The following is a 16,206-nucleotide window of genomic DNA, read 5'->3' as shown; positions in this document are numbered from 1 at the left end:
AATCACAGACACTCCAATCCCCCAGCGTAATCAGAAAGGCTAATTTAGTTTGTTCACAGCTAGTAAGTGCCAGAATGGGGTCAGGACACAAAATCTTTTTAACTCTCAAATTGCTGCTCTTTCTATTACATTACTCAGCCTCACTTGACTCAACAACTAAAATGAACACTCTTTGAGAGTGAGGATTGTACACTCTGAGTCAATCTGAATATGAAAGCATTTTACAATGCATAATGTTTTCAGCAAATGTGATATTAGCAAAAACATCCATAATATACCAACTTACATACTGTATCCAAATCATAAAGACACACTAAAAAGACAGTGAAAACAGATTATTTTGATTTTTTTATGTGTGGTTACATTCCCATTAGTATACACACATTTTTTTTTGTCCCATAAAAGACAAACAACTTCTAACTCCATCATACTCTATCTGGATGTCTTCATTCCCGCACAAGACATCAGTTGTGGAGAACTTAATTTACAGTTAAAAAATTTATAAAGCAATAAAGCACCAAACTGCCAAAACCTGAAGATAATCTAATACGACACTCAAGAAATCAAGGCCTATTTCGGTAATAGAGTTAGCGTGCTTCTTTACATTGACCACAAAGACAGTGAAGGGGGCCAAAATAGAAGGGTCACATTAACTTTCAAACAAAGAAGCATCCTAATGCTTTATATCTACAAAACTCAGTATTACAATTCATGTTTTAATGAGACTGACCATAATTTGTATGTTCAAATGCTACAGTTACAACCAAAATGTCAACCATACAAAAACATTCAGTTTGCAATGGCCCAAGATCACAGCTTTAAGAGAAGAGTCTATAATTGGCAAAGCTGCCATTTCACAGCTTCAGGGACCAAAATAAGATTATTTTTATAAAGTAATTAGACCGCCACTGTTTTCAAGAAATCTCTAAAGATAAAATATTAATATGATGACTTTTATTATGGGGCATGCTGCTGCCCTAGTACTTACATCCGCAAGGTTTTGGAAGATTAGAAGAGGGAAACTATGCTTACATAAATGATATGATATAGATGGTGGGGCAAAGTCTAAAATGACCTTTTAATTTTCTCCTCCAGGCTCTTCTCTTAACCTAACTGTTGGTTCTATGCGGTTTTAGCCATTTCTAGTCTAGATAGCGGAGAAGGAACAATAATCTCAACCCAAATGGAGCTTCAGAGTAAAGAACACATACACTTAAAGGAAGGAAAAAAGTACACACAAAATTTTCATGAAATGAAACAAATAGTTAACAAGCCAAAACAAGCCTAATTCATGATCAAACCTAAATAAATAATGAAAAAAATAGCTTGGAGAGAAAAGAAAGAAGAGAGAAGAGAGAAGAGAGAGCATTCATGAAAATACCCTGTAAACTGTAAAGTACTACACAACGAAAAGATAGTGTTAACACTAAAATAATAAAATAGGCATTTACTTTATTTATTCCTCTCATTATTTTTATAAAAACGATGAGGGTAAAATGCTAGCACAAAGCAAGTGCCATATACAAGATCACACTGTTGGTTAATGTAAAAGGTGTATTTGAGTTCAGTACAATCTGATTTAAACAATGTGACTTTAATGATCAATGCCTGGCCTGGGATTTCCATGAGCTTATCAAAGCTGACAAGTGTTCGCGGTTCACCAGCGAGAGCAGCAGAGCTGTGACAAGCAGAATAAGTCTGCTAAAGCACAAGGTCTGAAATGGCTTCTCGGGAATGCTTCTGTCTCCAGATTCAAAGATTGTAGTGAAAGGTGGCAGTAAGGGGAAAGTAGGGTAGAGAACTGAAGAGAACTCCAGATTCCCTGCATCTGATTTCCTGTATAAAACAAGGATCTGTGCAGAGCAAAAACAGATGGGCTCCAGCATGCCAGGGAACACGAAATCAGCGACAAAGCCTAACTGAGAGGGAAATATCAAATCAAGAGAGGTGAAATATATTCCTCTTTATCATCAGGTGACAAGCACTCAGATATATAGTACATTGATATCTGCATTTCCTTTTGTCCTTTACGGTCACACTCTGCCATCTGCCCCATTATATTTAATGGCAAATTCCAAGGAAACCCAAGCTGCCCAGTCTCCTTTTATTCATTCTCACATTTCATATTGATGGACATCTCTGTCTACCACTGAAACCAACCAACCCTCTTTTCTACCCAGCTTTTTGGTCCTCAGAGTCTACTACTTTCTCATAAACAACTCTCTCCAATTTTAAAGATAAAAAAGCTGAACAGGAAATGTAACCTATGGATTGTCCAAGTTTCTTTTGACTATTTCATTATGTAGAGAATAAAACTATCCATTCAAGGCCATCAGGATTATAAACATAATAAATATTTACTTTTATAATGAAAAATTATAAAAGTAACATAAACTAACTGAAGAAACTTGGGAGGACATTTGAAATGAACAAACAAAAAACATCAGCTATCATCTTACCAAATAAACACAGTAAATATTAATATTGAATATTTTCTTTTTCAATTTTCAATGGTGATTTATTCTGTGTTTATAATGCTTTGAATCTGGTTTTTACTTAACATTATCATTTAGAATGTTTCCATTAATATTGTCACAAAATATTTTTGGTATATTCATAAATTTATTTATGGATAATTTATTCATAAATCATATATTCACAAATACAACTTCAAATAGTATTAAATAGAATATTTAATCCTGTGAATACACCATAGTTTACTGAAGCATTAACCTATTATTGCCTATTTTTCATTATTACATATAATTCTGCTATAAACTCTTTCTACAGAAAACGCTATTATGTTTTAGAATTTATTTTTAGACTAGATTCCCAAGATAGTATAGGAATATGGACTCTGGGGCCAGACCAACTGTGTCACTTGGCAAAAGTCATCTAACCTCTTTATGCTTCCGTTTCCTCATCTGTAAAATGGAGATGATAGTAATAATACCTACCTCATAAGGTTGTTATGAGGACCAAATGAGTTAGTTTATACCGAGCATTTAAAATAGTGCCTAAGGCATATGTTAAACACTACATAAATGTTAGTACAGTATTAATGTTTTTGAGCCTTGAAATTGACTAAAACTTAAAAAGGTTTTATGAACGTACATGCCTAGCAATACGGTGTGTCCATTCTAATTTCATCAGATTCTCACCAGCATTTGGATATTTTTAGTGTGTGTTAGTGTGTGTATGTGTATTTGTGTTTATGAATCGATCGGTGAAAATTTGTATTTCATTAGTTTTACAGGAAATCCTTGTTTTCTGAGGATAACTGCCACTGGAAAGTAATGGTAGTCTTCGTGGTTTAATTTAGAAATACAGAGCTTGTCTCTTTAAAAAATATATAAATTCAATGATATTTGCATTATATTTTTGATTTATCATTAAAAACCCTCATTTAAAAAATAGTAGTTAGAACTCATATACTTTTTTATTTCTCTCCATCTGTTATAGACTCAAAGTTTGTATCCCCCCCAAATTCATATGCTGAAACCTAATCCCCAGTGTGATGGTATTTGCAAGTGGAGCCTTTGAGAGGTAACTGGGTCATGAGTTTGAAGCCTTCTTGAATGGGATTAGAGTCGTTATAAAAGAAACCCCACAGAGCTCCCCTTGCCTCTTCCACCGTGTGAAGACCCTCTATGAATCAGGGAACAGGCCCTCACTAGACACCAAATCTACTGGTGCCCTGATCTTGGACAGCCTAGCCTCCAGAAGAGTGAAAAATGTTTGTTGTTTAAGCCACCCAGTCTACTGTATTTTTGTTAAAGCAGCGGGAACGAACTAAGACACCATCTCATCTGGTTTTGTTGTTCACCTTCAGGCCTTTGCTACCTTCCTATCCTGGAATTCAACTTTTGTTTCATTTATTTGGTAAACATATTCAAGTATACTTTTCAAAATGGTCCTTTACTGATCTTGCTGATCTAAAAATATCTTTTTATTGCTTTCACTTGTGAATGATAATTTAGTTAGATATAAACAGTTTTGCTTCAAAGGCTTATGGATTTTGTTCCATTGTCTTCTGGCAGTTAGGGTTTCAGAGTAAATATGTGAATACACTCTAAAATTTGTTTCTTTGAAGTCAAAACCTCACATCTCTCTCTTGCCACTGGTTGAATGAATGTAAAGTTGCTTCTTGCCATAGAAATTGTAAAATGTTACAGAAAATATCTTGAAATTTTTCTTTTTTTAAATTGAAGTATAGTTGATTTACAATGATGTGTTAGTTTCAGGTGTACAGCAGAGTGATTCAGCTATACACACATTTATATCTATTTTTTTTCAGATTCTTTTCCCTTATAGGTTATTACAAAATATTGAGTATAGTTCTCTGTGCTATACAGGAGGTCCTTGTTGGTTACCTATTTTATATACAGTAGTGTGTATATGTTAATCCCAAACTCCTAATTTATCCTTCCCCCCACCTTTCCCCTTTGGTAACCGTAAGTTTGTTTTCTATGTCTGTGGTTCTATTTCTGTTTTGTATATAAGTTCATTTGTTGTTGAAGCTGTTATCTTTCCAACACATTTTCTGACTTTGTTGAGTAATCCAAATTTCCCTATTTCTATTTCTAAATTATTCTATTATATCTTTGTTTCCTATTACTTTCTTTCTTAGAAACTAACAATTAATTGAAGGTGGGTTATCCATAATCTATACTCCATAGCTATTATCTTCTCTCATTTTTTGTCTTTTCAGTAATTTACTAAATAACTGAGCATCATTAAAGTTTATCTTGTGTCTCACTGTTTCAATTTTCTTCAATATCGAGTCTGCTTTTTGCTGCTTTCAGCATGGTTTAATTTCTTTTTCCATGTTCTGAGTTTTAGAGACTGTTTTCTTAGTCCATATTATGCTCAGTTTATAGTGGCCTTACCTTCTTTATAGTATGGTATTCTATTTTAATAAAACAATGTTCTTTTAGTTCTTATTGAGAATATTAAATAGATGTTCTTAATAAACTTACTTCATGGGGAAAGATTTTCTTCTAATATATGAGAGGATACTTCCTCTTCTCTTTCCCATTCTTTTTCTTTACTCATCTTTAAATAGAGATCTATGTCAGGAAAAGACACACCTTACAACTTTCCTGAGCTATCTCAGTTTGCCCAGGTATTGAAGAACACTCTGATGCTTGTACTGCCTCTGGAATTCCTAGGATAGAGCAGGTTTTCATAAGTGATAAGTTCTCCTTCCTCTTGACAAATGCCTCCCTTACCTTCCAGACAAAATAAAGATATTGGGTCTGGTCTGAGGCGGTTTATGTTCTAGTGCATATCTCAAGCTACTGTAATCTCTACTAGGTTATATGAGTACACGTACTCGCCTTACATATTAAGAACAAAGTCTCTTACAAATATTGAATCATTATGTTGTATACCTGGAACTAACATAATTTTATCTTAGTAAATTTTTTTTAATTGTTAAAGTTTACCTTAAAAAAGAGCAAAAGCTCAAAAAATGTTAAATCACTTGACTAAGGTCACTGAGATAGAAAGTGATAGAACTAGGATTCAGACACAGATTTTTAGACTCTAAGTGATTTCTTCTATATTACAGGAAACCTAGAAAGAGACTTTTCTGAAAATTTTGTTTTAAAGAAAGTATTCCATTGTAAAGTTAACTATGCTTCAAAAATAAATAGATAAATAAATAAAGTATCCCAGCATTACATACCAAGTGGAATACTATACTATTTTATTATTTTTAAAAAATAATTCTTACTGTTAGAAAAGTAATACACAAGTATACAACCTTCTAGTGAAGGCTGGGCCATCCTTGCGTAAAAAGGCCAGGAAGGGCAGTAGAATAATAACATGAAAATACAAGCGCTTTCTGAGCTGAATTGATTGGTTAATGCAATCCACTGTCTCAATCATTATCAGACAAGATCTTTAAATTCTCACTAGCTGAAATGCAAAATCGCCGAAGTAAATATATTGCATTTATTTCTAAACTTCTTCAATGTTATTTATGCTGTCACTCATATCTAATAGAGGTGAAGTTATTAGGGCAGATGAGCATTAACCAAGAAATGGATTAACAAAGAAAAGCAGCAGCAAGGGCTTCCCTGGTGGCGCAGTGGTTAAGAATCTGCCTGCCAACGCAGGGGACACGGGTTCAAGCCCTGGTCCGGGAAGATCCCACATGCTGTGGAGCAACTAAGCCTGTGCGCCACTACTGAGCCTGTGCTCTAGGGCCCGTGAGCCACAACTACTGAGCCCACATGCCACAACTACTGAAGCCCGCGCGCCTAGAGCCCATACTCTGCAACAAGAGAAGCCACCGCAATCAGAAGCCCGTGCACCTCAACGAAGAGTAGCCCCTGCTCATCACAACTAGAGAAAGCCAGTGTGTAGCAATGAAGACCCAATGCAGCCAAAGGTAAATAAATACAATAAATAAATTTATTAAAAAAAAGAAAACCAGCAAACTTCATTAAGAAGAAAGAAGATGCCTTTCTACAAAGTATAATGTACTCATAACTCAGTATTTCTAGTAATAAAATGAAACACATGCAAAGTCATGAATTGATTCAATAAATATGGCCAAGTTAAAATTTAGAAGGTTGGTGAACACAGAATCAGAGTAAAGGCAGTTTGATTATTTTATGAAGTACTTCATCCAAATGACAACAGAGGTAAATTATCTCTGTTATACAGCCAAATACTTTGATCTCTTTTTGTCACAGGTCAAGAGTGAAAAATTCTTATTTCAAATTTCCTTTTCTCTAGATTCTTTATTGCATTTTAACCTTGCTACATACTACAATCTTAAAGTACTGTGTCATATTTTTCTATTAAGTTACAATAGAATGGTTATAACTAATATAACCTGTTACGTTTTGATCTTTTTGTACTTTTCCTATAAAATATACAGGGCTCACTTTTTTATAGGCTGTAGCTTTTTACTTAATAGCTAGTTAAACAAAGGAATACATATTTTGTAATGAAGGTGAAAATAAATCCAAGTATACTTACCACATGAAGAATTTTATTTTCTGTTTCATATACAGTACAATCCTAAAAATAAGAAACATATACATTAATTTTAAAAAATCAAGCATTCCTTTTAACTAATATATTCACATTGGTTAGCTCTGATGGTCAGTTACAGGGATTTTAATTTTTGCTTAGCTGTGTTTTCTAATTTTACTAATTTTAAACACACATAATAAAGGATAATATACATTGAATAGATATAAAAACAAATATTGGAAAAATTACTATAATCATTTCCTGTCTAAACTTTTACATGTGATAAATGTATTTTGTTGAAATATTTCCAACATTTCAAATACTGATTTATTATAGATTGGAACATTAAGAAAAACACTAGTACTTATTTCAATAGTCATATCAAAAATCTCAAAAATACTTTGCTGCAAGATATTAAATACACTTTTATTATGCACTTAAAATTGATATATGCTACTAATGAATATCAAGTTTATAGTTCTTGCCTAAATTTGAGTTCCTGAAATTACAAAAAAATTATTTTTAAAAATTCACCATTGTCTTTTTATCTGCAATTGCTAGACTTACAATAAGCAGTAATATAGCAAAATGATCTTTGCTTAGAAACTTCGTGTTTCTATGGTTCAGTTTACTCAAGGACTTTATAAAATGGGCATGATATTATAAGTAAACCCATAAGGATGTGTGAGAATCAAATGAGGAAATGAAATAAATGGCTTAGCACTATCTGGCATACAGTAAATGATAAAAACATTTTAAGTATGAATTATTGTTGCTCTGTATCATTTAAAAATTTTAAACTAATTACTTTTATGTTAAAATATAAAGTTAACTAATTATTATTTGGCTATCTAACTTTGAAAAAAATATCCATATTCCACAACACTGCATATTTCGAGGAATGAGAATCCACGTCATTTTTTCCCCTGAATTTAATTTTGACACAAAGGAATCTTACTCAACATAGCTTTTGGTAATGCCACTTCACCACAATACCTTGTCAGAAGAAGTACATATTCTCATCGGGCCAAAAATTTTAAAGTTAAATTTGGCCTAATTCATTTCACAAACTAATAGAAATACTTAAGGATTGGGCCTTGCCATTCTGTACCAAAGGAGAAGTTTGCTGCAAACACCATCATATCTGTGTCTATATACTCATATAAAGTCAACTCTTAATAATTAACTATGAATTATGTGTACAGAGGAGCCAAGGTGTAGATAAAACATTTATATTTGGAAAGTGCATTTGTACTTACATCTGAATTTGGAAGAGTCCAATTTTACAGAATTAACTTCAAACACAATTACACTGGGAAGAGACGATTTGGGAAAAGCTGGGAAGTTGCCCAGTTTCCCCATGCTGCCTCTACAGCTAGCTTCAGCTGTAATGGATGCAAGTTTCATTAATTACCTACCTTCCTAGAATCAGAGGATATGATTAAATGTTCAAACTTCAAAGGGATTCTTCTCAAGGAAAAAAGTAAATATGATCTAAATGAATATTCTGCTAGTGATAGAATAATCACACAGAGTAACTATTTCAAGTCTCTTTAAAATATACTCTACTTGTACATCCCTAGTATGATATAAGAAAAAGAACTGTTAACCAAAATCTTATACTATTTTCAGTAACCATATTGTTGGTTTGGTAGTAGTGTTGTTATTCTGTTACTGTTTTGTTGAAACTGTTGTGTGTGTTTTATAGGATGAAGCAATTGAACAGTTATATGACAGTATCATTCTATCACTCTTGGTGACATTGGTAAGTAATTTTAGCATGGGAGAAAGCAGATACATATATAAGAAGTTAAGTAAAAACCTCAGAGTCTCTTGATGTATTATGTATGTATGTATGTTTGTATGCTTCTCTTAGCTCTGTCCACTGAAAAAGCATAGAAACAATGACCAATTTAGTAATAAACGAACTCCCCACAATTGGTGGTCTTCAAATACCATTTCCCAAGCCTTCCTGGAAAATGGCTAATACCAGATCTGGGATAGGAACTGTACAAGAGGAGCATGGATTATATTGTGACACAAGATAGAAAGAAGCTATTAAAGACTACGAGTATTGTGTCAGTAGGACTCAGAAGCCAACATGAAGAGATTCTCACTGGCCAGAGATGGAACAATTTGAGCATCTAAAAGGATAACTGTAATGGATGGAAACAGTAAATATTACTAAATATTAAGTATATTAATATGTTTGAAGCTAGATTTTACATATACTAAATGTATCTAAATATATTTAGTAACAGTTTAATAATATTGAATATATTAAACCAATTGGATAATGTATAATAGATGTACTTTTCCTCTTGATTCAGCAAATATTAATCATCTGTGTTAAGGATGTAAGGATGAATAAAACATGGCTTAGAGAAGTGCAGTTTAAGGAGATAGGCATTCACACAAATAAGTTAAAATATGTAGAATTCTAGTCTTCATGCAGTTTTACGTTTCAATAACTTTAGAAGTATAAATGCCATGAAGTTATACAAATCAACATATGAAAGGTCAATTATTTAAAATTTAAAAATATTAATATATTTCTTATTAAAATTCAACAAAACCACTGTATTGGGCTATACATTGTGCAAGTCAAATTTCAAACTTTGTAAAAACTTTCATCAGCTGCTCCTCCTCAGTGACTAAAAGGATTACATTTGTGATCCTGGCCTTAGTATTATTCAAAGAATGAAGCACTGATGCATACTGAGATGACCCCACAAGATAAAGTCTAAGGGAGCTACATCCGGTGACTAAGGTGGCCGAGTATTTCCATGGGTCTAAAAAACTGTCACACACAAATATTAAAATTAAAAACTTACCATTTGATATAAAACTAAATGATTGTAAAAGAAATTGAAATAATTAAAATTCAAATGATGTCTGCACCATATTTATATATGTGAAGTTATTAAAGCTTAAATATGCACTAAGACTTTTGGGACACCAATAATTACTATAATAAAGGCAGGATCATGGGGCTGGGGAAGTAGAGGAGGAAACAACTTTAACTTTGCCTTAAAAAAATCAGGAAAGGTGGCTTTTAATTGGGTCTTAGAAAAAAGTAGGTCCTTTAGGCAAAGAAAATAAAGGCATTACTGCAAAAGCAATGAAAGTACACCCAAACACAGTTAAGCTACTGCAGTGATTTTTCAGATTTTACTTCTGTATACATGTGAGAATCACTTGGGGGGAGTGGGTTAAAATGCTGATCCCTAGGTCCATCCCCAGAAATAGAGATTCAGTAGATCCAGAGTACGGGTCCTCAAGATGATTTTGATAAAGATAATATTTTGAGAAATACGTATTCTATTTCATAGGATATCATGTGATAGAAGAATACCAAACCAAATCAAACCAAAAATGATCAAATATATAGAATCCATAAAACAGTAAACTGCTTTAAAAACAGCTAGCTAGCTCACTCTAAACAGTTCTCAGCTTCTCAGAGCTTTGTGTTTTGGTTACACGTTCCCCCAATTTATTGATTGGTTTTTCTTTTTTCCTGCTAGTAAACTTATTTCTCTTTAAATAGCTTACTACTTTGAATACTGCTTCTACTTGTCTGTATCTCTACCTTCTTTCAGCCAGAATGCCTCTTCATTATTGAAAACCAAAGGCTTTCACAAAGGTTGAGACACAGCATAAAAAAAACAAAACAATAAAGCAGAACAACACAAAAAGCACATATTAACCTGCTGCTTTATATTAGGGAGAAGAATAGAAACTAAATGACTATGTTCTATTTAGTTAAGCTATAATTTCTTGGAGTTCATTTTATCGTGCTAAATATTTATACAGCCCTAGGTACTTTGAGGGAGTCATCTTATCAGTAAGTTATTTTATTTCCATCAAATTGTGATTTTAAAGTATTTGCTTCTGAAGTGTGGGTTTTGTTACCACTTAGGGCCAAATCTTTCCCCAAAAGGTCATACCCCCAAGTTTTAAAAATAAAATCGCACTGCATAGGGAGAAATCTCCATTTTATGAACTTATTCATACTATGGAAAGGCACACCTCTGACGTTCTAGTTATTTTTAGGTTAGGATTAAATTTAGATTTTTAAAATTGGATTTAGAGCTATGCCACTATATACTCCCAGGAATTTTCTTCAGTAGCTCATGCTGTCTTTTACTGTACATGCAAAATAACACTTGCATTTCTTCTTTATCCTTTTTACATATAATGCTTATACAAACCATGTGATGCACATTTAAATGCCCCAAATTCCTAATATGACAATATTCATAAAAAAGAGGAGTGTTTCTTTAGTTTTGATCCCTTTTTTTCTTAGCAAAATAAGATCACCCACACAGGATCATAATCAGTTACCCTTTCTGTGAAACAATGATCCAGTTGCTATACTGAGCAGAATACATTAAAAAATTCCATGAAATATTTTACCATAAATGTTGAATACTTTGTCATCTGGGGATTAGGATGCTCAGTACAAGTAATATTTCTCATCAACTGTGTATTATAGATAGTCACAAGAACAGTACAGAAGTTATTAATATTGAATACATAAAGAGAGAGTGAAGAGAAATAGTGTATATCTCTAATGTTATATACTATTCCATGGAACTTTATAACTATAAATGCTATAAATTTTCATCTGTATCTTTTCAGTACATATATTATAGTACATTTATACAAATAATATAAAAAATATTGCTTTGCTTACAATTTTTTTTTCGCATCTTCTAAATGCAATTCACTGTCAGGGACTATTGCGTGATCAAAGACAAATTAAACTTGGTCCTTGGCCATTATTTCATCATTTAGTAGAGAAGTAGGTGAAACTACTCAAATAATAATACAACGTAAACAAGATAAATGCTAACAGAAGATCCCCCTAAAAATGAGATAAATCCTTACTTGTTAACTCTGGAATGACCTTCTGGAAGAGATGATATTTTAGCTGGTCTTAAATAGCTTTTAAATCTGGAAATTGGGGGTTCATGAGGAAAGATCGTTCCAAATTATGTGAACACACTGAACAAGGGCACAATCAGGAGTAAACAGACCAATTTGGCTAGAGTGTAAGGTATGTGGGGTGAGTGCAGTGAGAAAGAAAGCTTAGAAAAACATGTCATATTGTGGAGAGCTACTAATGATAGGCTGGAGGAATTTTGTTGTTTTAAAGGGAATAAAAGCTTTATTTTTGTATAACAATCTATTTTGAAGACCCATTCTATTAGGGTAGCAAAGACTTAACTCAGTCGATTGACAATTTCTTGTGACTTTCATTTGGGTGAGGTTGAAGTCAGGGTAGCTTACCTAGTGCCATGGTTGGTGTTAAACAGCAATGTGAATGATAAGCGTGTGTGTGTGTGTGTGTGTGTGTGCTGGGGGGATACAGGGGTGAGGTGGGGTGGGGTGGGAGCAGAGTTCAAACTCTATGGTCTAGCTTAACAACTCAAATAGACATCTCTTGTTCCTTTTCTCATAGTTCCTTTCCTCTTGTTCCTTTCCTTTAGTTACAGGAGTAACTTTGGTGCCAGGTCTCAGATGGAAGAGACCTGGAAAGTTGTGTACCTTTCTAGACATACCAAGTAGACATTTCAACTCTAGGGAGGATGAATAAGTATGCTCTTGACTCTGCTACAAGGGAGGGCTCACGGATGTGTGAGTATGGGAAGTATGTGATCAAACGTATGTTTTATGAAAATGATGAGGAAGAAGGCATGGATTCGGAAGGGAGAAAGGCTGGAGGCAGGGAGGTCAGTCGGAATAATTTTTCAATAGAAAATGTGATATGTAATTAGGACTTGAACTGATGTTATGATGGTGGAAGGGGAGATGAGGAGAGGTGGATGACATACATGTAGCCAGGAATGAGTGAACTGGGCGACTGATTCATTAGATACAGAGAATAATGGGGAGAGGAAAGTTAAACATTACCCCAGGGCTAATGGATGAATAACACTGTAGAGATGATAGGAGGAGAGAATTTAGGGAGAATAAAATAATTCTATTTTGGGCATATAAAATTAGAAGTTGCTGAGAGGACATATACAAAGCTGTCCAGCAAGTAGCTGAAAAAGCTGAAGTGGATCTAGAATACAACCAGATCTGGGAAATATTTACATTAAACAGACAATTAAAGGTACAAGAAAAACAAACAACAATGAATTCATCAAAAAAGAATATGTGTAGTGAGAAGATAGCTAAGGACAAGATCAGACAATGCTTATGTTTAAGAGCCAGATGGAGGAAGAGTTAGTTGTGTGGTCAGGAGTAAATGGAGAAAGTGGTGTTACAGAGACATATCTAATACAACTTACAGTGATAATAGAGTTATAATAATATATTCTATGTCTGTGCTATCTAATTCAATAGTCATTAGACATGTGTGGCTATTAAGCACTTGAAATGTGGCTAGTGCAAATGAGGAACTGAATTTATAATTTTACTTAATTTTAATTAAATTTACATTTCAACTACTACATGCAAGGAATTCCCAGGCAGTACAGTGGTTAGGACTCTGCCCTTTCACTGCTGTGGCCCAGGTTCAATCCCTGGTCGGGGAACTAAGACCCCGCAAGACGCGAGGTGCGGCCAAAAAACCCCCCAAAATTGCCACATGCAGCTAGTGGTTACCATGTTAGACAGCAGTGCAGGTCTAGAGAAATATACTATAGTCCATCCAACAGTTGGAGAAGCCATTTACCAAGAAACAAATAACAGTAAAAGCAATATCTGGGAAGAAAACATAAAGGGATTTAATTCCCAGTCATTAACCAGATCCTTCAGTTTTTTTTCCTTCAGCAAAGGGCAGATTCCAGTCTACTATGACATCTACAGTAGCCACACAGTACAATGACACCAATTCTCTTTGTAAGGTAATATATGGAAAAGCATGAAAATGAATCCAAAGTACCCATCACATAGCTTTGTGGGCACAGAGAAAGCAGTGCCAGTGATAAAAGATTTGCAATGGATGAAAGATAAAAGTCCAAACTAAATTAAGATTCATCAGAGACAGAAAGCTGACTGAGTGTCCCGAGTACAAAGAAGAATGTCCACAGTGAATAGACAGGCATCGACATCCTTCCTGAACGTGTTATCAAAACGCCATAGTTTCATTCTAATTTCAGATAAATGTCATTGGCAAACAAGGCAGAGGTACAATAACCCCACAACTACCTCCTTGGCAATCCCTTCACCGTTGTGACTGACTCAATGACCACATACTTGTTAGTCTTTCTGATGTGATTTTGGAATGAGAAGAAGAATGTTCATGAAGGATGGTATCTGTTGAAATTTTAAAATGACCAGTTTTTAAAAGAATTGGCTAAGATTTTCATTAGGTTAAATAAGGTTACAAGTTGTAACATAAAAAGTGCAATTAACAAAGAATGGGAGGAGAATGTGTGGGTGGGCACGACCTCAGAGGCCATCCTAGACTTTCTGTTGGTGAACATAACCATATTCTTCTGCATCTTGGATCATATTCCTTTTCAAAATACTGCTCCAGTTCTCCCCCAGGAGGTCATCTAAAATGAAACCCCATTTGACTCTAATCACTCTCGCCTTCCACTTGACAATGAAAGACTAATGTTCCAACAGTTGAAAGGGTGTGGAAACTAATCTTTTAGCATATAGAGACTTGGGGGTACAAGCAGAAGTGAGTCTGATTGTGTTTTTCAGCATCTAAGTGGCTCTCCAACAAATCCAAAATCCACTGAGGCTTTTCAAGATTGAACTGTCAAAAGGCATAAAAAGTAAAAATGTCAAGTCAATGTACCATTGACTAGAAAACTCATTAGAGTGAGATTGTGATCCTGTAACTTTAATAGCTTTGTTTTGACAACTTGAAGGGGCAGTGAATGAGTTAATCCCCATTATGAACCAAGTTTGTTTATTCTGCATGTCTTGAGTCAAGACCTAAATGATTTTGAATGGCCAATCAGATAACTACTAACTGTACATATTTTATGTTTCCATCAGTAATCTATATGTTAGTCTTAGTCTTTCCCATTAGATTGTCAATATTTTCAAAGAAGGAATCTTATATTCAACTGCACTGTCTCTTTAATTTCTCAAGGTGCTCTGACACTCTATAAATAAAATGTTAATTTATCAGTTATGATTATTTTCTTCCATTAATTCTCTATTTTCATATTCCACAGTAAATATTTAACACTGGTTTTATAGGTTACGTGTAAAAAAATGAAACTTTTAAAGCCATATTTTTAAAACAAAACTAACTGCTATACAAACTAGTACAGTACACTTAGTCTCTTCATACTATTTTGTACAAAAATAGAGTTTCACAGTTTTAAAATAACTTTAAACATGAGTTCGGTTTTAAACTTTAATCTGCATGATCTCAGCAGATATTTTCAACAAAAATAATTGGGCCTTTCTCAGCATGAAGATTCATATTATGCAAAAGATATCAAGAATTTTATATTCATTCAATGAAGCTAAAATTTCTTTGTAAGTCTCTCTAGCTTCCACATGTTCAAGTTACTTACTGTAATGACCATCTAACATATCACAATGAAAAGAAAATCTATAGGGTCTAAAATTGGGAGACAATTTTTCCCTTGTGACAAATTCAACTAAAGAGTTCTAGCAAAGATAAATACCACACCCCATTACAAATAAACATATAAATTAAACATTAATTCTTCAATTCAACATCATACACTTGGCTGCCAGAAAATAAATGGAAGTTATAGTATATGTGAAACAAATTCTAAGTATTAGTTTACAAAATTCCTTAAGCTCATGTATCTTTGTCCTTTTTATCTACTTAGAATGCACTTTCTTGGACAAAATGAAACCATTTCTTTTCAGTAACTGTGTCCAACATATGAAAAAGTGCCACTTACCTGGGCACTCAATAAATATTTATAGATCACTGATGATGATAAGATATTTAAATCCTAGACAATACTAAACTGTCCGAGTAATACTATTAGCTCAAATCTAGGCTTAACGTGGTACACCTTCACAATAGATATTACACAAAATCAGTATCCATTTAGTGTTTCCTAGTCATAACACTGAATGATTATAAGGCAGAATTTTATGCTTTGAAAAAATTCGAGAAGTCTCCCCCTCCCACCAAACCTACCACCCCATATTCCAGTAGATTATACTTAAAATACCAAGAGACACACACATGCATACAAACACACCATTGAGGGAAAATAAGAAATTCTTCAAATTCAACCTTTACCAAGCTGTTTT

The 16,206-nt window shown here is 33.7% G+C and overlaps 1 protein-coding gene across 4 annotated transcripts in view; it reads right to left on the bottom strand.

The window, feature by feature from the left end:
- Positions 1 to 16,206, bottom strand: part of CNKSR2 (connector enhancer of kinase suppressor of Ras 2) — a gene marked incomplete at its 3' end in the record, with an annotated part of 257,646 nt that overhangs the window by 151,353 nt on the left and 90,087 nt on the right. For all 4 annotated transcript variants that reach the window (XM_082681111.1, XM_082681112.1, XM_082681113.1 and 1 more), the window contains exon 5: positions 6,994 to 7,035. In XM_082681111.1, the coding sequence (XP_082537237.1) occupies positions 6,994 to 7,035 (42 nt within the window). The remainder of the gene's footprint in view (positions 1 to 6,993; positions 7,036 to 16,206) is intronic.

This window comes from Grampus griseus (assembly GCF_964374135.1).
Source record: "Grampus griseus genome assembly, chromosome: X".
Classification (NCBI taxonomy): domain Eukaryota; kingdom Metazoa; phylum Chordata; class Mammalia; order Artiodactyla; family Delphinidae; genus Grampus; species Grampus griseus.
The sequence above is the reverse complement of the archived record's forward strand: the minus strand, read 5'-3'. Positions and strand labels throughout refer to the sequence as shown.